Source organism: Amphiura filiformis, chromosome 9, assembly GCF_039555335.1.
Source record: "Amphiura filiformis chromosome 9, Afil_fr2py, whole genome shotgun sequence".
In the NCBI taxonomy this organism is placed as follows: Eukaryota; Metazoa; Echinodermata; class Ophiuroidea; order Amphilepidida; family Amphiuridae; genus Amphiura; species Amphiura filiformis.
In genome coordinates, this window is record NC_092636.1 from 16321590 (window position 1) to 16349357 (window position 27768).

General features: G+C 37.3%; 1 protein-coding gene across 1 annotated transcript in view; it reads right to left on the reverse strand.

Moving 5' to 3' along the window:
- LOC140160690 (inositol polyphosphate-4-phosphatase type I A-like) overlaps positions 1–27768 on the reverse strand; it is a 69718-nt gene that overhangs the window by 30396 nt on the left and 11554 nt on the right. The window contains 1 exon segment of the mRNA XM_072183978.1: positions 3491–3559. Coding sequence (XP_072040079.1) covers positions 3491–3559 — 69 coding nt within the window.

The window sequence follows — 27768 nt, forward strand, 5'->3', positions numbered from 1 at the left end:
AAGGGATACAGTACTGTCAAGCTACACATGTATGAACAGGACAACTACATAACTTTGAATTAGCAGTATGGGTATGATAAGAACACAACAGGTGTGGGGGAGCCTAGACGGAAACTATAAAAGGGATACAGTACTGTCAAGCTACATATGTATGTACAGGACAACTACATAACTTTGAATTAGCAGTATGGGTATGATAAGAACACAACAGGTGTGGGGGAGACTAGTCAGAAACTATTAAAGGGATACAGTACTGTCAAGCTACACATGTATGAACAGGACAACTACATAACTTTGAATTAGCAGTATGGGTATGATAAGAACACAACAGGTGTGGGGGAGACTAGTCGCAAACTATTAAAGGGATACAGTACTGTCAAGCTACACATGTATGAACAGGACAACTACATAACTTTGAATTAGCAGTATGGGTATGATAAGAACACAACAGGTGTGGGGGAGACTAGTCGCAAACTATTAAAGGGATACAGTACTGTCAAGCTACACATGTATGAACAGGACAACTACATAACTTTGAATTAGCAGTATGGGTATGATAAGAACACAACAGGTGTGGGGGAGACTAGTCAGAAACTATTAAAGGGATACAGTACTGTCAAGCTACACATGTATGTACAGGACAACTACATAACTTTGAATTAGCAGTATGGGTATGATAAGAACACAACAGGTGTGGGGGAGACTAGTCGCAAACTATTAAAGGGATACAGTACTGTCAAGCTACACATGTATGAACAGGACAACTACATAACTTTGAATTAGCAGTATGGGTATGATAAGAACACAACAGGTGTGGGGGAGACTAGTCGCAAACTATTAAAGGGATACAGTACTGTCAAGCTACACATGTATGAACAGGACAACTACATAACTTTGAATTAGCAGTATGGGTATGATAAGAACACAGCCCGACACGACGCGCCTACGAGCAAAAGAAGAAAAGGGATACAGTACTGTCAAGCTACACATGTATGAACAGGACAACTACATAACTTTGAATTAGCAGTATGGGTATGATAAGAACACAACAGGTGTGGGGGAGACTAGTCAGAAACTATTAAAGGGATACAGTACTGTCAAGCTACATATGTATGAACAGGACAACTACATAACTTTGAATTAGCAGTATGGGTATGATAAGAACACAACAGGTGTGGGGGAGACTAGTCAGAAACTATTAAAGGGATACAGTACTGTCAAGCTACACATGTATGAACAGGACAACTACATAACTTTGAATTAGCAGTATGGGTAAGATAAGAACACAACAGGTGTGGGGGAGACTAGTCAGAAACTATTAAAGGGATACAGTACTGTCAAGCTACACATGTATGAACAGGACAACTACATAACTTTGAATTAGCAGTATGGGTATGATAAGAACACAACAGGTGTGGGGGAGACTAGTCAGAAACTATTAAAGGGATACAGTACTGTCAAGCTACACATGTATGAACAGGACAACTACATAACTTTGAATTAGCAGTATGGGTATGATAAGAACACAACAGGTGTGGGGAGACTAGTCAGAAACTATTAAAGGGATACAGTACTGTCAAGCTACACATGTATGAACAGGACAACTACATAACTTTGAATTAGCAGTATGGGTATGATAAGAACACAACAGGTGTGGGGGAGACTAGTCGCAAACTATTAAAGGGATACAGTACTGTCAAGCTACACATGTATGAACAGGACAACTACATAACTTTGAATTAGCAGTATGGGTATGATAAGAACACAACAGGTGTGGGGGAGACTAGTCAGAAACTATTAAAGGGATACAGTACTGTCAAGCTACACATGTATGAACAGGACAACTACATAACTTTGAATTAGCAGTATGGGTATGATAAGAACACAACAGGTGTGGGGAGACTAGTCAGAAACTATTAAAGGGATACAGTACTGTCAAGCTACACATGTATGAACAGGACAACTACATAACTTTGAATTAGCAGTATGGGTATGATAAGAACATAACAGGTGTGGGGGAGACTAGTCGCAAACTATTAAAGGGATACAGTACTGTCAAGCTACACATGTATGAACAGGACAACTACATAACTTTGAATTAGCAGTATGGGTATGATAAGAACACAACAGGTGTGGGGGAGACTAGTCAGAAACTATTAAAGGGATACAGTACTGTCAAGCTACATATGTATGAACAGGACAACTACATAACTTTGAATTAGCAGTATGGGTATGATAAGAACACAGCAGGTGTGGGAGAGACTAGTCGCAAACTATTAAAGGGATACAGTACTGTCAAGCTACACATGTATGAACAGGACAACTACATAACTTTGAATTAGCAGTATGGGTATGATAAGAACACAACAGGTGTGGGGGAGACTAGTCAGAAACTATTAAAGGGATACAGTACTGTCAAGCTACATATGTATGAACAGGACAACTACATAACTTTGAATTAGCAGTATGGGTATGATAAGAACACAACAGGTGTGGGGAGACTAGTCAGAAACTATTAAAGGGATACAGTACTGTCAAGCTACACATGTATGTACAGGACAACTACATAACTTTGAATTAGCAGTATGGGTATGATAAGAACACAACAGGTGTGGGGAGACTAGTCAGAAACTATTAAAGGGATACAGTACTGTCAAGCTACACATGTATGAACAGGACAACTACATAACTTTGAATTAGCAGTATGGGTATGATAAGAACACAACAGGTGTGGGGAGACTAGTCAGAAACTATTAAAGGGATACAGTACTGTCAAGCTACACATGTATGAACAGGACAACTACATAACTTTGAATTAGCAGTATGGGTATGATAAGAACATAACAGGTGTGGGAGAGACTAGTCGCAAACTATTAAAGGGATACAGTACTGTCAAGCTACACATATATGTACATTTATAGATAAGGTTATCTCAAATAGTGGAAAGTTCCAACTTACGCTTGTGCAAATTCACATGTGCGCCAGTCACACATTACACAATGTGCAACTGCGCGCAACTGCGTTTACATCATTCTATATCAATACATGTTATGAGTTAAATTTGTTTTGCCTATTATGAACCGAACAACCTTTACAGAACTCTAAACCCAATGGCCAATCCCCCAGCTGGAGCAGTCACTGGATTTATAGCAGTTCTCTGGATATAGCATGTTTAAAAGGCCCTGTATAATAATAATAAATAAATAAATAAATATATAAAGGGCTACATTAAATCATACTCAGTCCAGATGAAGGACATGATGCACATAAATACTACCAAAAATGGGAAAAAATAATCACTAATTTTTACAGAATAATTCTGGAATACCCTGCGCACAAGTACAACCCTAACCCACCTTAATTATAACCCGAACCCTAATTATAACCCTAACCGAACCCTAACCATAACCCTAACCCTAAAACAGAATGATACCATTTTACTAATCACTAGATAGTTACACTGTAATGAAAACAACATCATTATATTTACCAGCATTTGCTTCAGGGGATTTTCTGGTTTGATAGCCGACGTTGGTCGTGATATGTCACTTTGCTCCAACTGTACATATAGAAAATACAAGGAATAAAATGAAAATAACATAAATGATAAGAAAACATTTTACTAACTGATAAAATCTTCAGCACACAAGGTAAAGGTAAAAGGGACGAGCATGTGTTCACAGTTAGATTGCAAAGCGATTGGACAAGACTCCTCTATGTAATGTTGCTGCGGGAGGATCGCTACACCTCTTCCACAACAAGTCTGTTACCTTCCCAGCACCGACTAAAGCCTGTACACATTTGTACGTCTGGGTGGTGAGACGTAATGGGGATGAAGAGCCTTGCCTTTAAGTATACAACACATTGAAGAAGCAGGGATTCGAACCCACAACCATGAGTTACCTTGTGATTATGAGTTGAAGACCACTGCGCCACCCCCAATGAGGATGCACCATCTAAACTGAGTAAAATGGACTTGTGCAACATTATTTTCCCAGTCAGTTGATTTTTTTCAGTCCTAATGAAACTTATTCAAAGGAAAAAACATTTCAGCGATTTATATCTTTCCTGAACATGCTGTAAGCCTCTACAGATATAACACTACCAGATAATTATTACACAGCCCCTAAGAATCTACCTGGATATTATATGAATGATCTAGAAAGCTAGGTATCACATTTTTGAAAATACTATAAAACTCATAATGTCCTTTTCACATGAATTCACATACAATTCAATATAGTCTTCACATAAACTTAACTAGAAACACCATACTAGTCTCAGGTAGGTACCGGTGAAATCTTGAGAGTGATAACAACATGTACTTCCAATCCACTGAAAGACCTACATCCCTAGCATGATTACTTTAATACAATAATTTACGATCCACACCAGCAATTTTCTGCTTAATGTCAAGCACACAAGCACAACCTAAGTAATTCACAAGAAAGAATCTAAAGAATTCATTGACAGGTCACAGAATAACAATACATGTAAGTGAGTATATAAATCAATAAATCACATGACAAGGCATAATCAGAACAAAAATACTGAAATTTAGAGTTAAACACAGTAGAAAGATTTCACACACGTTTTTGATGATGCGTATGTGTGGAACGGAAAAAGAAGCCGTCATCTTTTCAATGTCAAGATAAACTGCTAAAACTAAAATGCTGGTTTCATACTTTCCTGCCGCTTGCCGCTATGACAACGATTTTGCTTCATTGCGCAGTCGAAAAAGAAATGCTAGCGGTGACCAGCGGCAAGCCGATATATCAATCACTCCACCGCTTTGCCCAAAGCGGCAGATCGCTCGAGTTAAATTCAAGTCATCTCAGGAGCGGCGCCGCTCTGATGTATGAGAACAGAAAACGACTTTTGGTAGTGCTGAGCAGCAACGTTGGCTTTCATATAGTCATATCACTGCCGCTCATCGGCCTGCTGCTCCACTTGTGAAAAAGTACAAGTGGTATGATGAAGCGTCACACTGCTCAGGGCAAGCGGCAGAGAGTATGAAACCAGCATTAACTTATACCAGAGTTCCTAATAAAACACATAACCCTATAGACCACTTGGCATGTGACGTCATTGCCCGGCAGTATGCGCACAAATTATGGCAATTTTCATTGTTCTTTGCCCTGCAGTGTGCGTACGCATCGTAGTTTGCTGAGGGCAAGTGCATTTTAAATCACCCGCCACATTTCATATAGTACAAGAAAGCCATTGAACAGTGTAGCGACTCGTTCAAGCAGATCGATAGATACTTTCTTGATAAACAGTGATGTCAAGTGGTCTATACATAGCTTATCTATTACAATGTAAAACATGTTATGTTAAAAATGAAGAAGATGCATACAAAATGTTTGGTTAACTGTTCCTATTAAGTGTCAATATGATGCAACTCTTGCATTACAGTATTAAGCCAAGCATAATTGTATTGCATATTTCAGTATGAAAACAAGAAAATGATCTGCACATGATGTAAAACTCCCACCAGTGTTCCCACTATTAAAGGTTGTATGGTGCACGATTGGCGCAGGACTTGCCAGAATTGGCGCAAATCCCTCCATGAAGAAAAAGGACATAAGAGGTTTTGTAAGTTTAATCCCCAGTTTTCCACACTGCAAAAATTAAAAATAACTTTGCGCCATATAGAGGGAACATTATTACCCCACCCACACATGTATGCAAATACTTTGTTTCTATCCAGTTTATAAAGAACATTTTGCATGTTGAGAGTAAATGCATACACAATGTATACACCTAGCACACTCCACACACATTCTCACAAACAAATTACACACCAACAGGTATTTATTAAACAGGAATCTGTCCTGGATAGCAGAACTCATGACATGTTTTTGATTTAGACCACCTAGCTTTGACATTTTTTAACGAAATTTAACCCATCAATTCCAGGACCTGATTTTTACATCACCAATGAGATGCAATCTCATGCACTTATGTGTGTTCTAGATTATTTGCAGCAGGGTCGGTCCCTGGTTTTACGGACATGCCTAGTTGGACTGCAAAGTTGCATAAAAAAATCCAAGCTTTAGGGCAATTACACACACAGATCCACCCCTGCATGATGCATATTTCTCAGACCTCTTAAAAATAGGGTTTTCAAAAGATCCCTGATTTGCCAGTTTGCGGTCATACCAAGTCCTCACCTATTTGATAATACCCTAAAAAGGTCCTCACAATGTCCACACTACTCCCATATCTACATGTATATTCACTGGCACACCTATAAATAGTCAAACACTATAAGCTAATATATGTGACCCGAACATGCAAGATTAAGACAATATCGCTTGTAATCAATGTTCAGATACGTTTTGGTTTTGTATCAATCATGATAAAATACCACTTACTTGTACTGTAAAAGTTAAAATTTTCATGGTACATTAATTTTAGTGCTTTTCGTGGGCAACGCAGTTACCACAAAAATAAAAACACGCGAATATGTTCCTGTAATATATAGGTCTATGTTAGAAAACTCAAAATTGTGAAATTAAAAACAAGCAATGAAGTTCAAAATCGGCAAAGTGAGAAAAATTACACACACAAAAATTACCACTTAAAGTATGTCATAATGCCAAAATATATGGCACAAATCCAAATAAAACATTGGGTATTGAAACAAGAAAAAACATACAGATTTGAATAGTTATCAGCTCAAAATTCCAAAAAACAACTCCATGGTGACTTTATCCTCATTTTGGTTGATCTGTCACTCAGCAAACCCTTCCTAACATCATTCCACAAAGTACACATCTTACCTAAAAATCTTCCATAAATACCAAAAAATTTTGCTAGAGCTGAAGAAATGTTTCACTGAAATTTTCACTGATTCTAACCATAGCTTGAAGTCATCATTCCACAAAGTCTTCCATTAAGTACCAAACAATTTTGCAAGAGCTGAAGAAATGTTTCACTGAAAGACATGAACCTGATTCTAACCATAGCTTGAAATCATCATTCCACAAAGTGCACATCTTACTTGAAAATATTCCATAAGTACCAAACAATTTTGCTAAAACTGAAGAAAAGTTTCACTGAAAGTCAGGAACCTTATTTTGACTATAGCTTGAAATCATCATTCCACAAAGTGCACATCTTACCTGAAAATATTCCATAAGTACCAAACAATTTTGCTAAAACTGAAGAAAAACTTCACTGAAAGTCAGATCCCTGGGTACCTGATTTTGACCATAGCTTGAAATCATCAACCACTACGCATGTTAGAATACATGATTTAGCAGATTGTTGTATGTGTATTTAATACACATCCTTATCCTGTCACCCAGTCATCCACCACTTATACCAGGAAAGCCAAAATGAAAATAAGGACATAGCTACATACTATGAAACAGGTGGGAGAACTAAACACAGCCAAAAAAAGAAAGTCTCCAGTAGTTCCATCCCCATTTAATCAGAGTCTGATGAGTTTATGGAAAAATAATTTATATAATAGTTTTCTATACACTTTCCTTCAAAGGTTGATACCAAATTTGATATCAAAAGTTTAATCATCGTGAGCATAGAAACCGTTGTTTCGAAATTCGCGCAATTTTAAAAATGACATAGGGAATTGTATCACGTAGCAGAGCTAGCGTGAGTGCCAAGAATTACGTCGCCTGAATAGACCGGCAGGTTAAAGGTTTACCCATGCATGTCAAAATGCAAATCAAATACCCGCTCTTTCAATTGTGCGCAGGCAAGTGTGCAATGATTCCTGTACGGGTTGCTTCAGGCCACATAATAAGCTGATACCATGCATTGGATTTTGCGTGGTCAATTAAGTAATTTGTCATTTTTAAAATTGCACCTAATTTCCAAACAACGGCTCCTATGCTCATGATAATTAAACTTTTATATCAAATTCGTATCAACGCTTGAAAGAAAGTGTATAGAAAACTATTATATAAATTATTTTGCCATAAACTCATCAGACTCTGATTAAATGGGGATGGAACTACTGGAGACTTTCTTTTTTGGCTGTGTTTACTTCTTATTATAGTGCTACTCTATTTTTATGTAAAATGGCAGAAGAAAGAAACCCCACTAACTGATAGTAAGAACTTCACTGTAAAACAAGTTTGTAAAATGGTACACACAGAAATTGTACATCACCTGAAACATATACATCTTCAAAATAATGACATTTAACTACCTTGACAGAAAACCACAAAGCACCTTGATGTTTCAGAAAATGAAGTTAATTAAGTATAACTGATCCATTTTTCAACTAGACATTTATGACTTTGAACAAAAGAACCAGATTTGCAACATATTTCAGGGTAAAAAGTTCATTTTGGCTTTTTTCCCCCCAAAAGGTACCCATGCAGGCAATTTTCTGCTAAAGGCAAAGCCATATGGGCACCAAGGTAATTGCCTTAGGTTACCTCTGGTTATTCTTTTCCCTGAGAGTTCACTTGTATCTATACTGTAAAAACTCGATAGTTAGCATACATGCTTACTATCAAGCACTTTTGAAAACATGAAATTGTACTAAAGCCTGGCATTTTACCAACTAAGCTAATGGGGTTGAGACACACATTTGCAGGTTTACTTGTTTGTTTATAACTCTTTACACTTTTGTGGATGGGGCTTTGCATATTTTAAAAGCGCTCAATAGTAAGCACATATGCTAACTATTGAGTTTTTACGGTATGCCCCTTCTGTGGAACAATTAGTTGTAAACAAGAACACAAAGCTCCAACATGTTTCACAAATTGTAAATTCCTGCAAACATTAATCAGCCCTTTGGACAACTTTCTCATAAATAAATAACACACCCTACCTGAGACTTTGATCCTCACTGTTTCTCAAATATCATCAGTGTCAGTGATCACAACATATATATATCCATTAAAAATCTGTAAAATGTGGTTACATATGGGCGAGCTGAAATTTCTGGATTCCTGGATGCTACAGTTCTACACCCCTACTGGGGGAAAGACAAACTTGAAATTTCGACACCCGACAGAAAGAAATAATACAAGCATAGACATGTTACATAAAAAAGGGCCTTTTACCCTGACCAGTGTTCAATTAAGCAATTTTTTGAGGTTGTCCGCCGGACAACCTCAAAAAAATTTTGGTTGTCCGAAAATATTTTTGGTTGTCCGAAATTTTAATGAACTTTTTAAGCTTAAAAACATACACTGCCGATGCCGCCAAATTCACACATCACACACTTTCCCCAAACTCACCTTGTTGCTAATAAAATATATCCAAGAAAATACAGGTTGTATGTTCATCAATTATTTTATTTATTTATTATCAATAAATCCATGTTTGTGCCGTATTTTATGCTTAAAAGCCATCAGAATTCATAATTGTTTTCAAGAAGTCAAGATTTTAACATGTACGCAAAAATCTCCATTGAAATATACCTCATTAATTATTCATGAGCTCATAGGGAAATCCCCCAAAGAGACAATGGGTGTTTTGAAACTGATCTGATCTGAATATTTTTTATGTACATTTTAATAGCTTTTAATATAATTGCCTCGTGTCTTGAAACTTATAATAATATCATTATTAGTAATCACTTAGCAACGGTCAGAGGTCAGGTTTTTTGCCTGGGTTTTTGCTGACAGCCAGTATTTCTTTAGACATGATTTTACTATTGCAAGAGCTTGACAGATTCGGGAACCATGCTAGCCCTCGACCGACCGTGTGTCAAAATACCCAAACCAGCTGTTTACATTTACCGATGTGGCCAAGGTTGGGTATTTATAAAATACTGGCTACAAATTATGGGTGGTTTTTGCTACATTGGTCATGATTTCTTCTGCAAATTTCAAGATAATAATGCAATGTATTTTATATTACATCTAAGCTTATTCAGTAACAGTGGTGCACATTTTTATGGTTGTAACTTGCAATCTAGACTTGTAATCGAACGCAAAGGGCTGAACTTCCCCCGATGTATAAACTTTTTTTCCGGTATCGAGGGGCTCGATTTCGATAAAGTAAACAGATAATGGCCGCTGCGGTTGAGTTTTGCAGCTCATGGGTTGTGGAACCACGTTTAAATTCATGTTTATTCTATTCAAAAATAGTTTCACATTTTAAATATTACCATCGGCTAAAAGATACTCGTACAAAGGTGAGTTTTGACTACAGATTTATAGCTATTTATGGTTGTCCGGCGGACAACCGAGTCAGTATTTTTGGTTGTCCGGCGACTTTTTTAGTTGTCCCGGGCGAACGGACAACCAAAATTTCGAACGCTGACCCTGACCATTGACTTTGGACAAAAGACCCTGATTTACAACTGTCAAATATGCAATTCACTGCACGTAGACCACCAAATAAACTTTGAATTGGAAAGCACCAGGCCACAACATATTGTTTGTTCGATAGCCAGGGGCCAAGTCAATATTTTTCAGGCAATTCTAAAACAAAATATTTAGATTTTTCACAATACCCTTAACACAACTGATGTCATTAACCTCAATCAAATCAAATTGTAACTTTTTCCTAGTGCAAACAGTGTCTTTTGATTTTTAGGCCACAAAACAACAAAATAAATTTTAAAAAGAAAGAAAAAAAGAAGAAGAAAAGATGGGCTAACACACGCAAAGAAAAACATTTGCTTGATTTTCTTCTTCTTCTTATTTTATTTGCTTTAACCAAGAAATCAGTTTTGGAACCTCATGAACAGCAGAACTTTCTCACTGGCACACAGAAACACAAACCTGGCTGAGATTGAGCTCCTTACTATAATCTAAGACCAAGCCTCAAAGTAAGCAAGTCTTCTATTAACTCAAAATAACCAGATCTGAACCAGGAGCCACACATTTGGAAAAAGCAGCTCCTTGTCCTGAGATTATCTAGTGAACCAGGGACCATTTTTAAAGAGCTGAGAGTCATTTAAATTTCCAATTGTACACATTAAATACAAAACTTGCTTTAACTACCAGACTCTGTTAAAAAAATGTAGAGCCTGGTTCATATGATTTTGGTGTGGACCAGGAGCCAAAATGTTATGACCATTGGGTAAATGGCTCCTGGGTGTCTGGTTATTTTGAAGCTTGTCTAAGACAAAATAAAAATGACTAGTTTGTGTCTGATGTCACTGTCAATCTGAACCCTGGAATTGTGGCAACTTTCGGGCCTCATAACTTATCAAGTCTTTGCCATTCTAAATATGTATACTTTTATATACTTTACACTAACAATTTAGCAGTTATGAGGCCCGAAAGTTTCCATAATTCCAGGGTTCAGACCAACCTTAACTGGTAAGTAGCGTGTAAAAGGAAGGTTGATGTATCTGGTGCCGATTGGAGTAAAGGAATCACAGAAAATGGCGAAAAATTATAGTACTTTTACAAGGCAAAAAGCAACTTTTCTTGGCATTGTTGACATGGTGCCTTCAGGAAACAAAGTTTCATATAAGTAACTTTTGAGAATGGTTTATGGAATGATGTGGGCCGTAGTGGTCAGCAATAACCTGAAAAGTGTGCTGAGGTTTGTGGATCAACGTCAATGCATTGTGCCTGTGCGTAGTGCACTATAAATCACTGCGCTTCTTTTACCGCCATGTTCAGAAACTCAATCATCACGAAACTCATAATCAAACCGTGCCCGAGTTTAAATTGAAAGATGATGTCAAAAGCAAACTAATCTTTCTGATTCTGTCTTTGATTATACTTCCACATACCATTGATACATTGTACCTGTTGTCTCTGTTTATGTGAAACCAAAACTGCTTAGACAGAAACTGGAAACCTGAAAAGCTTTTGTCTGGAATGTTTGGGTTTATGGGACCTGAAGTCATAGAATTCAGTAATACATATTGGCATATTTAAATATAAACACAGATTTTATAATGTTTCATTACAGTGTTTCATGCAATGGTGATCTTTAGGTGAATGAATGAAAACACGATGATACACCTATTTCTCAATATTGGAATATTTAGATACTTTTCAATGTACTGTAAAAATCTTGGTTTATTTCGAAGTCGAGACACTCATAAAAACCATACAATAGGGATTGGCAACCTACATGTATGGGGCCCACTGGTAATTTGTGTGCGGCCCGCAAGACCATTTCGAAATGAAAAACATTTGAATGATATTTTCTTTATACATGTAACTAAGCAAGGTTTTGAACAAAACTACATTCCTACATTCACATAAAAGATAGAACCTACAATTCTTACATCATATAAAACCAACCAGCAGTATTTGTAAATTTGCCACCACAGAAACTAGACAATTTTTGTAACATAAATGTACTTATGACAATATATTATGTTACAATATTCAGAGTTAGATGCTGTCCAAATACCACACTATTTAAACACTAAAAATGAATGCTTCAGATGACATCATGAAAACTAACATCTTCAATGCTTGAAGCAATAATGTGTGATTTACTCATCAGAACACCCTCTTTTTTAAATTTCTACTTTTTGAATGAGCGTAATACCAAATGGTGTACTTATACCATGTGAAAGAATGAAAGAATAAACCTGAAGTGCTTTAATTACAGTAAAATTTAAAAAGCGTTTTTGATTTAAACCGGGGATCCCCTGCTTTATTCACCAATACCCTCATAGAGCTCCATAGTTAATGGTTTTCTTTCAATTTACCTCATTATTTCAGCTTAAAATAATCAGAAAACTTTCTTGATAGCTGTTACTAATATTACTAGTTACTTTTGGCAAAAGAATAACAAAATTAAAATTTGACCAAAATCATACAAATGGCTTCAATTCACATCAGTATTAACACATAGTTATTTTTATCAGCTTAATTAATTCACTTGACCATGGATTCAAATTTTGGTACACTTTCCTAAAACATAAAACAACATCTTATACAGAATCTTACTTCAATGTTCCTATGTACATGTAAAGTGGTTTACTCTATAAAATAATACATACATACCATAAAACGACGTATCACACGTTTTTTAACTGACATAATGATGAAATCTATGTCTCCTCTCACATGGAATCTCTAAAATACACAATACTTTGCATCCAAATCACCCAAAGCAATGCATCAGAATATCATCCCAACTGATGACAATAGGATAACAATACCTTCACATTTCTGAGTAAATTTGTATAACAATTGTTCTATTATTTAGTTAACCTTTTCCCTTCTGCAATTGAGTACAGCAGGTGACTGGCATGAAATTTAAAATTTTTGTTACAGGATATTAAAAAACATCAAAATTCTAATGTTGAAGTCAATTTTTGAAATTTATAAAAAAAATACATTCAACTAAGTTCTAAGTACCAGCATGCCTAGTTTGGGTCTAGTGGTTCTCAAGAGAGCCCGTTGAAATCAACACATTGAGTTGCTTCTGAACAATTAATATTAAACCCTCAGACTAGTAATACCTGTCTCAGATTAAACCCATGGTAAAATATGAATTATTGAATATTGTATGATTGTGTAGCCTTGGTTTAGGATTATCATAATATGATGGCCACAAGCACATAATCCTGTAGTCCAGTAATGCTATTGTCAATGCAACATCTATTTCAGGAAATACAGTAAGTAACTACAGTTCCATACTCTAAAGCAATAGCAACATTAAAAATAAGAGCAGCAACAACAACAACAACAACAACAACAACAACAACAACAACAACAACAACAACAACAACAAAACAAAAAAACAAAACAAAAACAACAACAACAGAATAGCAGCAAACAGGACATTTTAGCACAGATTATACATTATGAATGTTAACTTTTGCTCATAACACACAAAGCTGCTCACCCAAAATTTTCTGTTGTTTAACCTACAACAACAACAACAACAACAACAACAACAACAACAACAACAACAACAACAACAACAACAACATACTATTGAATACCAGCAAACAGGACATTTTAACACAGATTATACATTATGAATGCAAACTTTTGCTCACAATACACAAAGCTGCTCAACCAAAATTTTCTGTTGTTTAAAGGGGGGTAACCCTATCAGTTTAGGATATGGATTGTCTTCAAAGTTAGTTCAAACTTACATACAATTTCAAATATTGTCCCCTTTATGCATCTATGTGAGAAAACGAGAACATTTTCAGCATAAAAGTGAATAATTAGCACAATTAGCAAGCCAATACGTGGTACGCATGAATTGCGTTGTGGTCCGGCATCCAGAAACAACACTCCCGTCGAGTGCTTCGCCATACCACTACGCTCATCATTCTTGTGACAAAATATCTTTCTTTTTCTTTTAATTTGACCCTGATACATTTCCTTTTAATTTTGTATATTATCATCACATACATTTTACACTTATCTTTTATTTTAGGATTTGTTTTAATGAAAAAATGGTGTTTTTTTTTATAATATTTCTAATTAATTAATTAATTAATTTTATAGTGGGGGACATTTTTTCTCATATTTTTTTCATATTCCTTGTATCATACTTAACAAGATAAGGTCTTGTTTTGTATTTATTTCATCCCTTATGTATTTTTTTATTTTTGTTTTAGCGCCCTCATATTTCGGACCTATTTCAATTTGTGCGAATTAGCATGGGAGTAAAACGGCTCTTATTCACGGAATCATTTTTTCCTACCCAGAATGTCGAAGCTGGCTACCAGTATAGCCTGTTTGTTTCTTGATTTCTCCGAAAATACATCAAATTGGATCGTCAAATTTCAGGATGGTAATGAGAAAAATATAATCTATTAAATGATACCAAAAACTCATCAACAATGAGAAAAATCGGGGGGATGATGCTGTCGATCGGGTCACAGACCTTTAAGCTTCAACAACAACAAAAACAACAACAACAACAACAACAACAACAACAACAACAACAACAACAAATTATTGAATATCAGCAAACAGGACTTTTTAACAGATTAACTTTTGCTCACAACACACAAAGCTGCTCACCCAAAAACAACAACAACAACAACAACAACAACAACAACAACAACAACAACAACAACAACATTATTATCTCGGCGACCATCTATTTTGAACAAAAAAAATCGGAAAATCGACAAAAATCGGGAAAATATCATCCCTGAACATACTATTGAATATCAGCAAACTTTTGCTCACAACACACAAAAAGCTGCTCACCTGAATTTTTTAGTTGTTCAAGCTACAACCATCCCCAGCAGAATGGCTTAGTTTTGTGTTGTTCAACCTTCACTTAATGTTATTTTTGAATACCAACATGCATGAACAAAGTTCACGATAATACACATCAATAAGTTTGTTGATTCTTAAGGAATGTAGGAAATGAAATGTAGAAAAATTAAGCTTCCACATGGAAACTACTTGGCATTGTTCATTTACATTGAAACACTAATGGTGCATGGAACCTTTCCACTGTAGTCATGACAGTGATATTAGTCATGTTCAGACGGTCATATAGTTCTTGAGGATCGGCATTCTCGAGAATTGTGATTCCTAAGTCAATCCCTGAGTGTGTGTCCACACGACTCAATTGCAGCCTGGAATCATAGAGTTTTGCTGATGATGATGCAATGCTGATGATGTCAGCTCTAGAATTGCAACTGGAAGCTTACTGTGATCCTTTTAGTGGCACGCCAGATTGAGCCGTATTAAATTTAACTAGGTCATAGGTTATGCTCAGTACTTGTGAATTGCAAAATGTATCGTTCACACGCAATAGCACTCAAAGACCATTCGAGCATCTCCGTGGGAAATCGTGAAATCCCCTAAATTTCTTGGGGATAAATTTGGGGGAAAATTTAGGGATTGGAATCCTCGAGCGCGTTCACACGGCGGATTTCCCCAAGTTTTGGTTTAAGAACTGTGTTGCTTAAGCAAAAAAAATTCTGTGTGGACGTGTCTCTAAACAAAAATATTTACTGCATAATGCATGACCGATTCACATAAGCACAAGTCAAAATTTGATTTGTTTGGAAAATTCAATGGTCTCAGTAATCTCTAATATTACACACATTATATAACATTTTACTTTTGCATTCTTATTTTTTCTGTAATTTGAAACTTCTAATGTTGTTAAGGAGTTTTCGTTGAAATGCAGTTTTCTTCTGCATAACTCAATAATCTGTTAATAAAATTAGCCTCTAATTTTGCTGACTGAAACCCTATGCAAATTCATGAAGTTAAAATGCCTGCAAACTTTACTTATTATACAACATGTTTAATAGTTTATATCATTGTCAGTGACATGTGAAGAGGGCATACAACTAAATCACGCCCACACTTAAAGATATATTAGACTAGAGGAAAATTTTAAATATGTGACACGGTCTGGTCCGGGGGGGCAAAGGAAGCATTTTTTGAAAGTTGAGTTACTGTAATTATTACATTATACATGTATACAATAGGCTATCATTTACTGAAAACACCAAAGGTCTAGCATACTTGGTTCTAAAGTTATGAAGTTTTATTATGCCTATTTTCTTATGTATTTTATTGTTTTTTACTCCATATTTTTACCTGTATCTCAGTTTCAAATATGCCGCCTTTGGCCCCCATGGACCAGATCGTGTCACATATGTGCTTGTATAAAATTATTGAACCCTTTTTGAGTATAAGTTGATAATCTAAGTATCTTTACTAATTTGGACCTGCTGAATAAAAAAAAAAAGGCTGAGAGCAAGCATTATTTTGAGTCTACAACCCTAAAATGACCCTAGAAATGTCCCCAGAGGGTTTTACAGGGGTCAACAAAAATTAAACATGCTCCACTTTCACTCATTAGCATATCATATTATTTGTCTGTTCGTAAGGGTCACAAATTAAATTTTGTGCATGTATGACCTGTGGTTGCGGAGTTAGGTGACAAAAAGAGTCAATTTTCAAGTTGTACAGGGGTCAAAAATTTAAGTTGCTCTTATTTTCGGACCCTTTTTTGGCATATAACTCCACAACTAGAGGTCTTAAACGCACAAAGTTTGTTCAATAGTTCAATAACCCACCTTTCGTTTCACAGTGCGAGAATCAATCTTGATTCTTACAGAATACATTTGTGGGAATCACTTGATTCTTGCAAATTAACTTCTGTGTAAACTACAAAAGTTTGCGAGAATCAACTTTGATTCACGCAAATCTCTTTACGAGAATCGATTTTCAGATTCTTGCCGAAATTCTGACAATTCCCACCACATTAAGGTCATTCTATGAATGTACAATCAGATTAGAGTTATAGAACTCTGTACTGATAGATAAGCAAGTCTTACATTAGACAGGCACTGGGCGATTTTTACCCAAAGGTTCCAACCTTTTGGCCCCTGGTTCAAATGAAAAATACATAGACCAGGCGCCACTAAAAACAAGTGTTTGGCTCCAGTCCTGGTATAAAAGCTTAAATAAACTATAATTGACTGGTTTTGTACTCTGTTGGCAGGTCAGCATACATGACAAAAACTTTAATGCTTTAAAAAAGAAAAAAGAATAGCAGTTTAATTAATTATACAAGCAACTAAAATGCCGTAAGTTTCAGCACATAAAGCATTAAGGTTATACTAAACTTTGCAATGATCGATCCAGAATGAGACTGCATGTAGCCCCCTTTAAAATTATCTATTTCTGGAAATAAATATCGAGAGAGAAAACGCAAACTACGCCTAAAAGCTGAAAGTGTAAGGGTTATTATTATGCTTGAATTTTCCACTTGGCTCAAAAAGAAATGTACTTTTCAAACATTTCAATTTTTTTTCAATATCCGGAGCATCAAGATTTTTGGGAATACGGCCATAATTTCTCAGTGGAAGTGGCGATTTTGTTGGGAACTACAACGCACATTACAAACAAGTCAATAAAAGAATGTGCATATTCATTCTTGATATTGCTTGTCTCGATTTGTTTTAGTAAGCTTACATGTTTGCCGAATTTGAAGTAAAATGGCCTCCACTTGTATGTCGCTTTGTAACCAGTAATAACAATTCCGCACGATTTCATAGACAAAATTCTGACCTACATTATTTCTATAAACCCTCTTCTATATGCAGGTGCTATTTAAATTTTTATTTCGATAGCAGAAAATTGAGATATTTGCTATTTTTCCGACTCGCTGCTGTCAAATTGTCTAGTTTCGCGATAAAAAGATACAGCGAAATCAATTTTTTTTAGAACCATTTCACCTCGTTTGACTTGTGCTTTGAAGTACAAACTTCAAAATTGATATAGTGATTCTATATTTCAAGCTGCGTCATACTGTGTTTTTCTTACCTCTGATTGTCGCTGCTCAAGGCCAAAATTCAAATTTTTGGACAAAAGTGACACTCTCATTTTTTTTTAAAACACGCTGTTTACGTGATAATGACGGGCTCTATTTGCCCGATAAAGTGGTGTTGCCGAGTTTGGATTTTAAAATATTTAGGTATTTTCTAGCTTAAAATCTAGCGCCAATGAACCTGGTGCATGGGAGGGAAAATGTTGGGGGGTAGTTAGGGCGCCGAAAAAAAATGTGCACATTTTCATGCTTGCAAGCGCTTGCAACAGGTAGATATTTAGAAATCCATTTAAGGTATGGGTATGAAAATTGGGGATCCCAAAAAATTGGCATATAGGCCTAGGCCTATGCAAAGGGGGTGGGGCATTTTCGGCAGGCCAAGGAGGCGGCCACAAAAATGTGGCAGTCCCGGGGGGTGCGGACAAGTGATTTTTGGCTTGCCGAGACGGGAGGCAAGCGATTTTTAGCGAGTCGCTTGGAAATTTTGGCTTATAATTAGTAGGCTAATACCGGTACTGATTGCACAGCCTTTTGATTTCGAGAACGCAATTTTTGGCAAGCCGGGGCCGGGGAGGGAATAAATTTTGGCATGTCGAAAGGGAGGAAGAATGACTTTACCTAGCACACATTAAAGGGGCATTTCGTGATCCACAACCTCATACAACCCCATAGGCCTACGCCCTTTCTCACAAGTTAAGATTTTTATACCACTCATCCCGCTCTGGCCACATGTTTAGGAATTTTCACGCAGATCAATTCGTTAAGCAATGGAAAATATTGCCAAATTTGAATTTCGCTTTTAAAGCCTACTCCCCATTAAAAAACCCACTAATTTTGGGGGATTAAAAAAAGTTCTGTAAAATGAAACAAAAGGCTGCCTCAATCTTAATTATTCATTTAAGGCCAGGCCTTCATTTCTGAAAATAGCGGAGCTTAGTTAGTCCCTGTACTCAGGAGCTTGACAAGGAGCTCAATTATATAATATCAATATTAAACCATAGGAGCAGCTCAATAAATGCCATTGGTAAAATTATTAGGCCTACGATATTTTATTTGACTGTGATCCGTTTTAATAGGCTATATACACTGTATATACCTTTAAAATTTCTAAAATTGGTGGAATTGAACAAGCTCTAAATTTCTCATACGTCCAGCATAACCAAGGGCAACTGGGGTGGGTGGGAAAGCCCCTAGCTATGGCCATACCCGTAGTGGCGGAACCAGAATTTTTTTTCAAGGCATGGGGGAAGTGAATTTGAGACGGGGCACTTGGAAATCATTGCACTAAATTGCCGCAAAAAGTGGAAAATTACATAATTGTGGGGATTTTGCCTAAAACTGGGTGGGAACGAAACACTATTGGGGGAAATACTGCTCCCCCCCCCCTCGCGGCGCCACTGCATATCCATCCATGATGCTAGAATGACGGAAGTTCTGGCGCTGAAATTCAATTTCAATATCACGAGTTTTTATCAGGGATTTTACCAAGGGAAGGCGATAGGTGTAGGATTTTGCTGATATACCAGGCAACCCGAGAAAGGAACTGAGGTGTGACTAAATAAGGGAGTGTTCATTATAAATATTTGCCATTATCATACTTTCGACGCCGAGAGCATAATTATTTGAAGCGTACATCGCACACGGTCGACGTCCTATACGATAAATATAAATTTAATACTCCGTTGGTGAGCGACGGGCGAGTGGTAGTGAGCGACAGGCGAGTGGTATTTCACTGAACGCAAGAAAAGGAGTTCTATCTGATTGGCTAGCAATCGATCGCTTAGGTCGCTCAGTAGTCAACTACAAACTCATGCATTCAATTCGATTGAAATCGATTATTCTATTATTGACGAAGATAAAGAGCGTGATAGTGTGTCAATAATGTACATTGTATTGCACCTGGTTTTACCAGCATTCCTTTATAAAATAATTTTCTCAAAGAGTTGAATATTATCAAAATTTTTACAGCGGATTTCAAATGTTTTACATCAAAATTGCAGTTAAACATATCCACAGCAAAATACCGGTCCTCACCAATTAGTACATTTAATATCCAGTTAGTACATTTAAACGAAACCTGTGATTTACGTGACAACAAATAAAATTTTCTTACAATAGAAATATCATATGGGATACTGATATGGTAGGTCGCAACCGCCACAACGTGGAGCTGCTACGCCAGTAGCTGACTTTTTGTTCCGTGGAGCCAAATTGACCAATCATGTTAGAGTTTTTCATTACTCGGAGGTAAAACTGACCAATCAAGTACGACTTACTCATTACGTGAAGCGAAGTTAGTCATTAAGAATTTGCCAGACGAGCTTCACGTAGTTGCAAGATATCCTCGGTCACGATAGTTATGATTCAAAAAGTAATTTATGAAAAGTACGAACCGACTTATTATTAAGATGGACATGCACTCACAAGAAACTCATACAGTATTGTACACAACTATATAGCTAGGCAGAGTGGTGGTAAACCATGCACACAATTCTGCGATCTGCAGTGTATCGCCGGGAGCTGATTTGTACATCTTGCGCGGCGTGGCCTGCGGAATTCGACCTTCAGCAAACCAGTTCGGATTTACTTTATATACTAGTAGTAGGCCATACATACTGTAGTTACGGTACTGCCCGCTTTCCTATACACAATACTCAGTGCGCTCACCATTGACGCTGCGACCTAGTGTATGTTAGAAGGTTTTATGCCATTGCCTATATGACGTCACTGTGTAAAAAATAACCAGTCAATATTTAAAGTATTCTCTGAAATTCTAGAAAATATAGTTTTGTAACATTTCCTAAATTTTTAGCTAATTTAGGTGTTTGGAAATATTGGTACTTTTGTGTTTTAGGAAGGATATGTAAACGACAGATAACACCAAAAAATATGAACAAATTATTTCTAAACTGTGTTAAGTCTGCAAACCATTATGCTTCTCATTTTCAAGAACGCTGGTTAACAATAAGCAGACTATTGTCTCATTTCAGTAAACAAAAGCCCAGACAGTATTGTTACCTTGCGTGCTCAGCTTTATAATCATTCACCCAACTGAAACTATAATACCAGCTCATTGTTCATTGCACAGGTAAAACAGACACAAGTGCAGTGTGTATTTAACCAGAGAAGATCTGATGTAACATAGTTGAGCTGTTTTCATTGAGTGTTATCTTGGTTTAATAGCTTTTAATGTGGTTTAAGTCCTTCAAAGGTCGTGGTGAATTCTACTGTAGACATGACTGCATCATGATTATTTTAAAGTCAACAACATTCAACAATATGATCACCGTGATAGTATGACAGTATCAGTACCGTGGGTGTCAGTGATCCTGGCCTGACACAGTAGACAAACAAACAAACATGGCACATGCATGCAAGATAACATTGACTATACACTAATCAAACAATGGTATTGATCCTGTACAACTGTTTGTGGTTTATTTACATTCGATTCATTTAAAATCCACATAGTAAACATTAATTTTGGCAAGAGTTTTCTCTCTGGAACGATGATGCATCAACTGGCTCCGCGTAATGAAAAGATCTAACATGATTGGTCAATTTAGCTCCGCATGGCGAAAAAGTAAGCTACGCGTAGCAGCTCCATCGCCAGGCGTGTTACGACCAGCCATATACTGATCATGCGAAAATCGTAAAACATAGAATAGAAACAGTGTGGCCGGCTCTCAAAATCTCAAATTGTATGCATAGCCTGAGTCGCACGGCCTATCTCGAACAAAATAGCTCAAAATCACCATGCGTAGTTGTTGAAAAACGTGAGGATTTATCGTACTACCACGGCAATTTTTAAGACGAAGTTATAGGGATGATGATGGTGTGCATCGTGTCAGTCACATGGTCACATATTTTCTGTTGAAAGAGAAACGCACATGTCTCTGATTAGCTCGGGATTCAGCTACTGCAGCTGCCATGCGTGCTGGCCTGTTGTTGTCCCGGTTGTTGTCGAGTGGAAATGGAAAATTTATGAATGAACTTCCGCAACTTTGCAACCCCCTCACGCAGCGGCGTAGCTGGGATTTTTTCCAGGAGGGGCAAGACTGTAGGCCCTATGGGGCGGGGCCCAAATCCACCAAATTTCCCACTGGGGGCGGGGGCCCAAATAGACAATTTTTGCCAGGCTTATTGATAATAATCGTATATGGTAGGCCTATTGAGCTGTATTGCATATCGTTTGGATTCCCCATCTTTCTGCCCCTCCTCTCACCCTCTCTTTTTTTCCTCTTCCCCCCCTCTTTCCCTCTTTTTTTCCTTGCACTAGGGGGCGGGGACCCAAATAGGCAATTTTGCCCCCCCCGGCAGCTCCGCTACTGTCATCACGGTAGACATACGCGGTAGCCTACAACTACAAGAAAGGTTTACAGACAAATATAGGTCTAGTAGGCCTATCAAAATGTTATATTTTTATATTTTCTGGTGGACTCATGGAGAATATCATGTCATGGAGGTCCCGGCGCTGGGTTGGGGGGGTCTCAAGGCATTTTGGTATGCCTACCCATGCTTGATTCCGGAGGTTTTTAGCAGGCCGACCATTTTTTTATAAAAACACCTCGGGCGGGTCTCTTCAAAACATTTGTACCAAGGATCAAAGTCACCCACATTTGGCCTAATTTGACGCTTTTTTATTGGGCACTTTTGCCAAAATGCGCCCAAAAGTTGGTCTTCGCTGTAAACCCACCCATCATAGTCGTTGAAAAGGTAGGCCTACCCCAAAACTGTGGCACATCCACGAACCCGAGGGAGAGACCTCCGGTAAAACACACCTCTAGCGGGACCAGATTTATAATTTAAAATAGGCCTACATTTTGGAAGCCAGTCATCACGACAAAACGGGCCATGGTAGTGTTAATGGTATTAACACTTTGATTTTAGGCTTAAATGATGAGTGTAGGCCTATAAATTGCAAATTTGCACACACCCCGGGGAACCTTCTCAAGTTGGTTTGGGTAAGGATGTGAGGCTGTGACTCAAAAACTACGGTACGATTTTAAACCAAATTTGAATAAAACAGACCCAAAATTGTATCAACTTTTGGACTGAAAGTTTTCGCAAATTTTTACTTTTTCGAGAAAATCATTGAAAAATACCCTTCTTAAACCTAATTTTCAAGACACCGAGGGTCAATAAAATCATGGCTAAAAATACAACAGAGTCTAAACTAAATGGCTGAAAATGCACCCCAAATCTGCCGCAAATCACGACACCGTATTTCACCTTATAGATTTTGAAAATTGTCGCAATAAAATAGGCCCGAACTTATCCCAAATTATCCCCCGAAAAAATATTTTTTTGCAGGTGAGGTTGGAGTCTTATTATTTTTATTCTCAGAGAGGATAGGGGTTGATATTTTTAGCAGGGTACAGTTTGTCTTGTTTTTGTTTTGTTTTTTGACGTTGAAGTTCCAGATTCTTTTTTTCATATATTATTATTCATTTATTATTTATACCCTGTACGTGGGGAAAAAGACACACGACAGCTACAGAGAAAAGCCACGAAAAACTCCTGTGAAGTGCATGAAAATGACCCGAAAATGTGCCAACCGAAACACCCGAACAGGAAGATAAAATAAAAAACAAAACCAAAACCCAGGAAATTTCCCAAATAAATTCTTTGTCCCCACTAAAATATATTATGAACACTCCCTTATGAAGTCTGCCCTCTTCCGCTATTCTGGTAGTAGGCGTTGACAATTACCTTACGCTGATTACCATATTTTTGAAGCATGTTTGAACCCGATTTGTTCTCTATTCACATTTTTAACGCTGCAAGTAACATTTCAAGACCTCTATTTGTGACAGGTATTTAATTATCTTGCTAGAGATGTGCCTAAAGTTGAAATTCAATATTTCGGATCGCAAAGATCGAGAGATATAAAGTTGCTGAATATCAGTTTAACACCATGGATCATATGGGCGTCGTATATGAACGATTATGATAGCTAAGCAAAATGGCTGGGATACAGGTTGTATAAATAATACATGAATATTCATGAACTATACAGATTCCATTCTTCTCTAATAATAAAGATGTCAATCACTCTCCTAGACGACAGTTGCTTGGCGCTTGTAAACAAATCGAATAATAGTGCTTGACAAGAGCTAAAAAATAGGCTAAAACACATTTTCACACATTTTTTTCCGGATTTTTTTATTTCACATGATAAGTAGACATATTTTCTTACGTATAAGGTAATAATATATTTTTTCTGGAGGTAAAGCCCTTCAACACTTTGTTTAACCTTAATAGTCCATATGCAAAACCAATAATTTACCTTGGACTGCATATGGTCGAATCCAACGAAAAGTGTACAAGGCATGTTCAGGGCCATAACTTAAGTATTAATCAATTGGCATTCGTTTTTGTATTGTGTTTATTCGCCTTGATCATACACTTCATGCCATATATAATAAGACCCCTTCTGTGAAAAACTTAGACACAGAGACCCCAAAACATGCTATTTTTACCAATTTTTTCAAAATATTTCTTAAAGTATTTTTAAAAACATCTAAATCAGTTATGAAAAGAGGTCATTGGATTGAATCTAAATTGATTTCCTGAAAGGTGTATATTCAAAGATTGCCTGTTCAATTTTTCACATATTTGTACATAATTATGAATTTTGTGTGATAATTTTTCGAGTGGTATTTTTTTACATTACCTAAGAATACAATTTTTCATAGCACTAGATATATCTTTAAAAGATGGAAATCACTAATAAATGCGCAATTGATACAAGCTTTGATATGTCTAATACTGAAATGCATTGCATTCGGACATCTTCAAACAGCTCCAAACCTATTCCCCGGTCAGTATGGAAATATTCTGATGCGGACTGGGAGAAAGCTAACTCATTGTTGTCTTCATTTCAGTTAGATCATAACTTAGACATTGAAAGTGCCTGGATATGTTTTCATGACTTTTTATGCAAACTATGACTGAGTGTATCCCCAGAAAACTATTCGTTGTAAAGCCAAAAATCCACCTTGGCTAACTGGTGACCTCCGTAAGTTAATTAGAAAGAAACATCAATTGTTCAAGAAATGGAAATCCACAAAGCGGGAAGATATCTATTTAAAGTACAAGTACCTTAGAAATAGATTGTCTAACCTGCTTAAGCGAGCTAAACATTCCTATCTTGCTTCCCTTGCTGATGGCGATTCTCCCAGTAAGCGCTTTTGGGGATATGTGAAGTCCTTATCTGGTCGCCCATCCATTCCTGATACCATGCAATACAATGACGTTATTGCTGATAATCCCCAAGACATTACCAATCTTTTCAGTCAATTTTTTGCTGAATGCTTTAATCCCGACGACGTCGATATTTCTCAAACTCCATCCAGTATTTACCATCCTCCTGGGAATCTTTCCAGTGTAGTTTGTACAGTTGAGGACGTATTTGATCTCATCCTTCTCCGGAAATCGTCCCTCTGCTGCTGGTATTGATGGTATTTCGGTGCCATGCTTAAAGGTACCGCCATCACCGTCTCCCCAATTCTGACCTATATTTTCAATCTTTCCTTGTCTTCTGGCAGGGTCCCTCTGCTTGGAAAATTTGCCGTGTCATTCCTATTTTCAAATCTGGGGACAAAAGTCCATTACAAACTACCGTCCCATCTCTCTCCAGCCCATCATTTCCAAGATTTTAGAGAAAGTTATTCATAAACATATTCTCTCCCACCTTCAAGAATTCAATCTGCTCACTGAGAGGCAATTTGGATTCCTTCCAAATTCATCTACCACAGATGCCCTTCTTACAGCCATCTTAGACTGGCACAATGCCATTGAAGCCCGCAAGAAGATGTCGTGGTTGCACTTTTCGATCTGGCGAAAGCCTTCGATAAAGTGCCACACAGACTTTTGCTTCAAAAACTTAGTGCTTTTGGCATATCTGGTCAACTGCTGTCATGGGTTAATTCTTACCTTACAGACAGGTACCAGTGTGTTGCCGTCCATGGGTGTTCCTCTCGCCTTGTTCCCGTTGTTTCTGGGGTTCCCCAGGGGTCTGTCCTGGGGCCCCTTCTTTTCTTGCTTTTTATCAACAACATATCTCTCATCCCATTTTCTGCAGGTAGCAAACTAGTTCTATATGCGGATGACACAACTTTGTACAAGCCAATCAACAACCACCAGGACTTAGCCGACTTTCAAGAGGACATCACCAAAATCTCCGCTTGGTTTTCTTGCAATCTACTTCAAGCCAATGCTAAGAAAACCAAAACCATGATTATCTCCACCAAAATCAACCCCTACCCGGACCTTCTTTTAAAACTTAACAACCAACCCATTGATAGAGTGACAGACATCACCTTCCTTGGCATTCACATTTCTAGTAAATTAAATTGGAACACTCACATTGATGTCCTTTGTAAGAAGGCTCGTCGGATGATTGGCATGATACATAGGAACTTCCACCTTGCTCCTCAACATCTTCGTCGCACCTTGTACATTTCTCTGGTCCGTCCAGCTCTTGAGTACAGCAGCTCAACCTGGCACCCACTCACCAAAACCCAAACCAACCGCCTGGAATCTGTTCAGAGGTTTGCCTGCCGGGTCATATTACATTCTTGGGACCTGGATCATGACAGCCTTCTTTCCCAAACTAACCTCCCCTCTCTTGAGGCCCGTCATGACTCCTTTACGGTGCGCCATGTGTTCAAAATTCTTGCCGGCCTTTCATCTGCTCCTAATGTATTCACTCCTCATTCGCGTCCAACTCAAGATGTAACCATTCCCGAGCTCTTTACCCACCTTTCAGCCGCCTCACACTTTGTCAAAGAAGTTTCTTCCACCTTGGTCCTATGTTATGGAATGCGCTGCCAGAAAATGTTGTCTGTTGTCCCACCTTGTCCGCTTTCAGGGCTGCAGTTAAAACCTCCAATAGTTGTCTTTTTTATCTTGTTTTTGCTTTTCAGTTTATTTTTGTTCGCTTTGTATGTAGGGCTTCCTTTAATTTAGTGCTCTTTGAGCACTATTGGGTATTGCCTGTGCTTTTTGCCAAATGTTATAAATAAATAAATAAATAAATCTTTATTATTGTGTTTAGCTGCCAGAAATTCTAAATGGCACAAAGGTAGGTTTGGTAAAAAATATGCATTACCTCCGAATACATGTTAAAAGCTGTGTCATTTCCACAAACTGAGAGAATAGTAAACAATAGTTAAGCAATAGGTGCAGGGTAATACACTTTTTATTTCTACCAAGTGTCAATAGCCTGCATTTAAATATTTCTGAGATGTCAACAATAGAAGCAAGTATTCGTAGGTAAATTTCGGTAACCGAATGTTACCTATGAATACAATTTGACATCATGACAGTATTGTGAAACACCGCCATTCATGCCAATGCCCATATTGGTACACAACGAAGGCCTGTATGTTTGCTATCAAATCATATGTCAATGAAAGTTGCGAATTCACATACATGCCCACCATGCAAAACGGAATACGGCTGAATTGTTGACAAATATGTACTGAAATAGACGACGGTCTGCTCATTTGAAAGAAAAATCAGATTTGAAGAAGATTAGAAGGGGATAAATACTTGGATTTGTCAGCTGTCATGTGT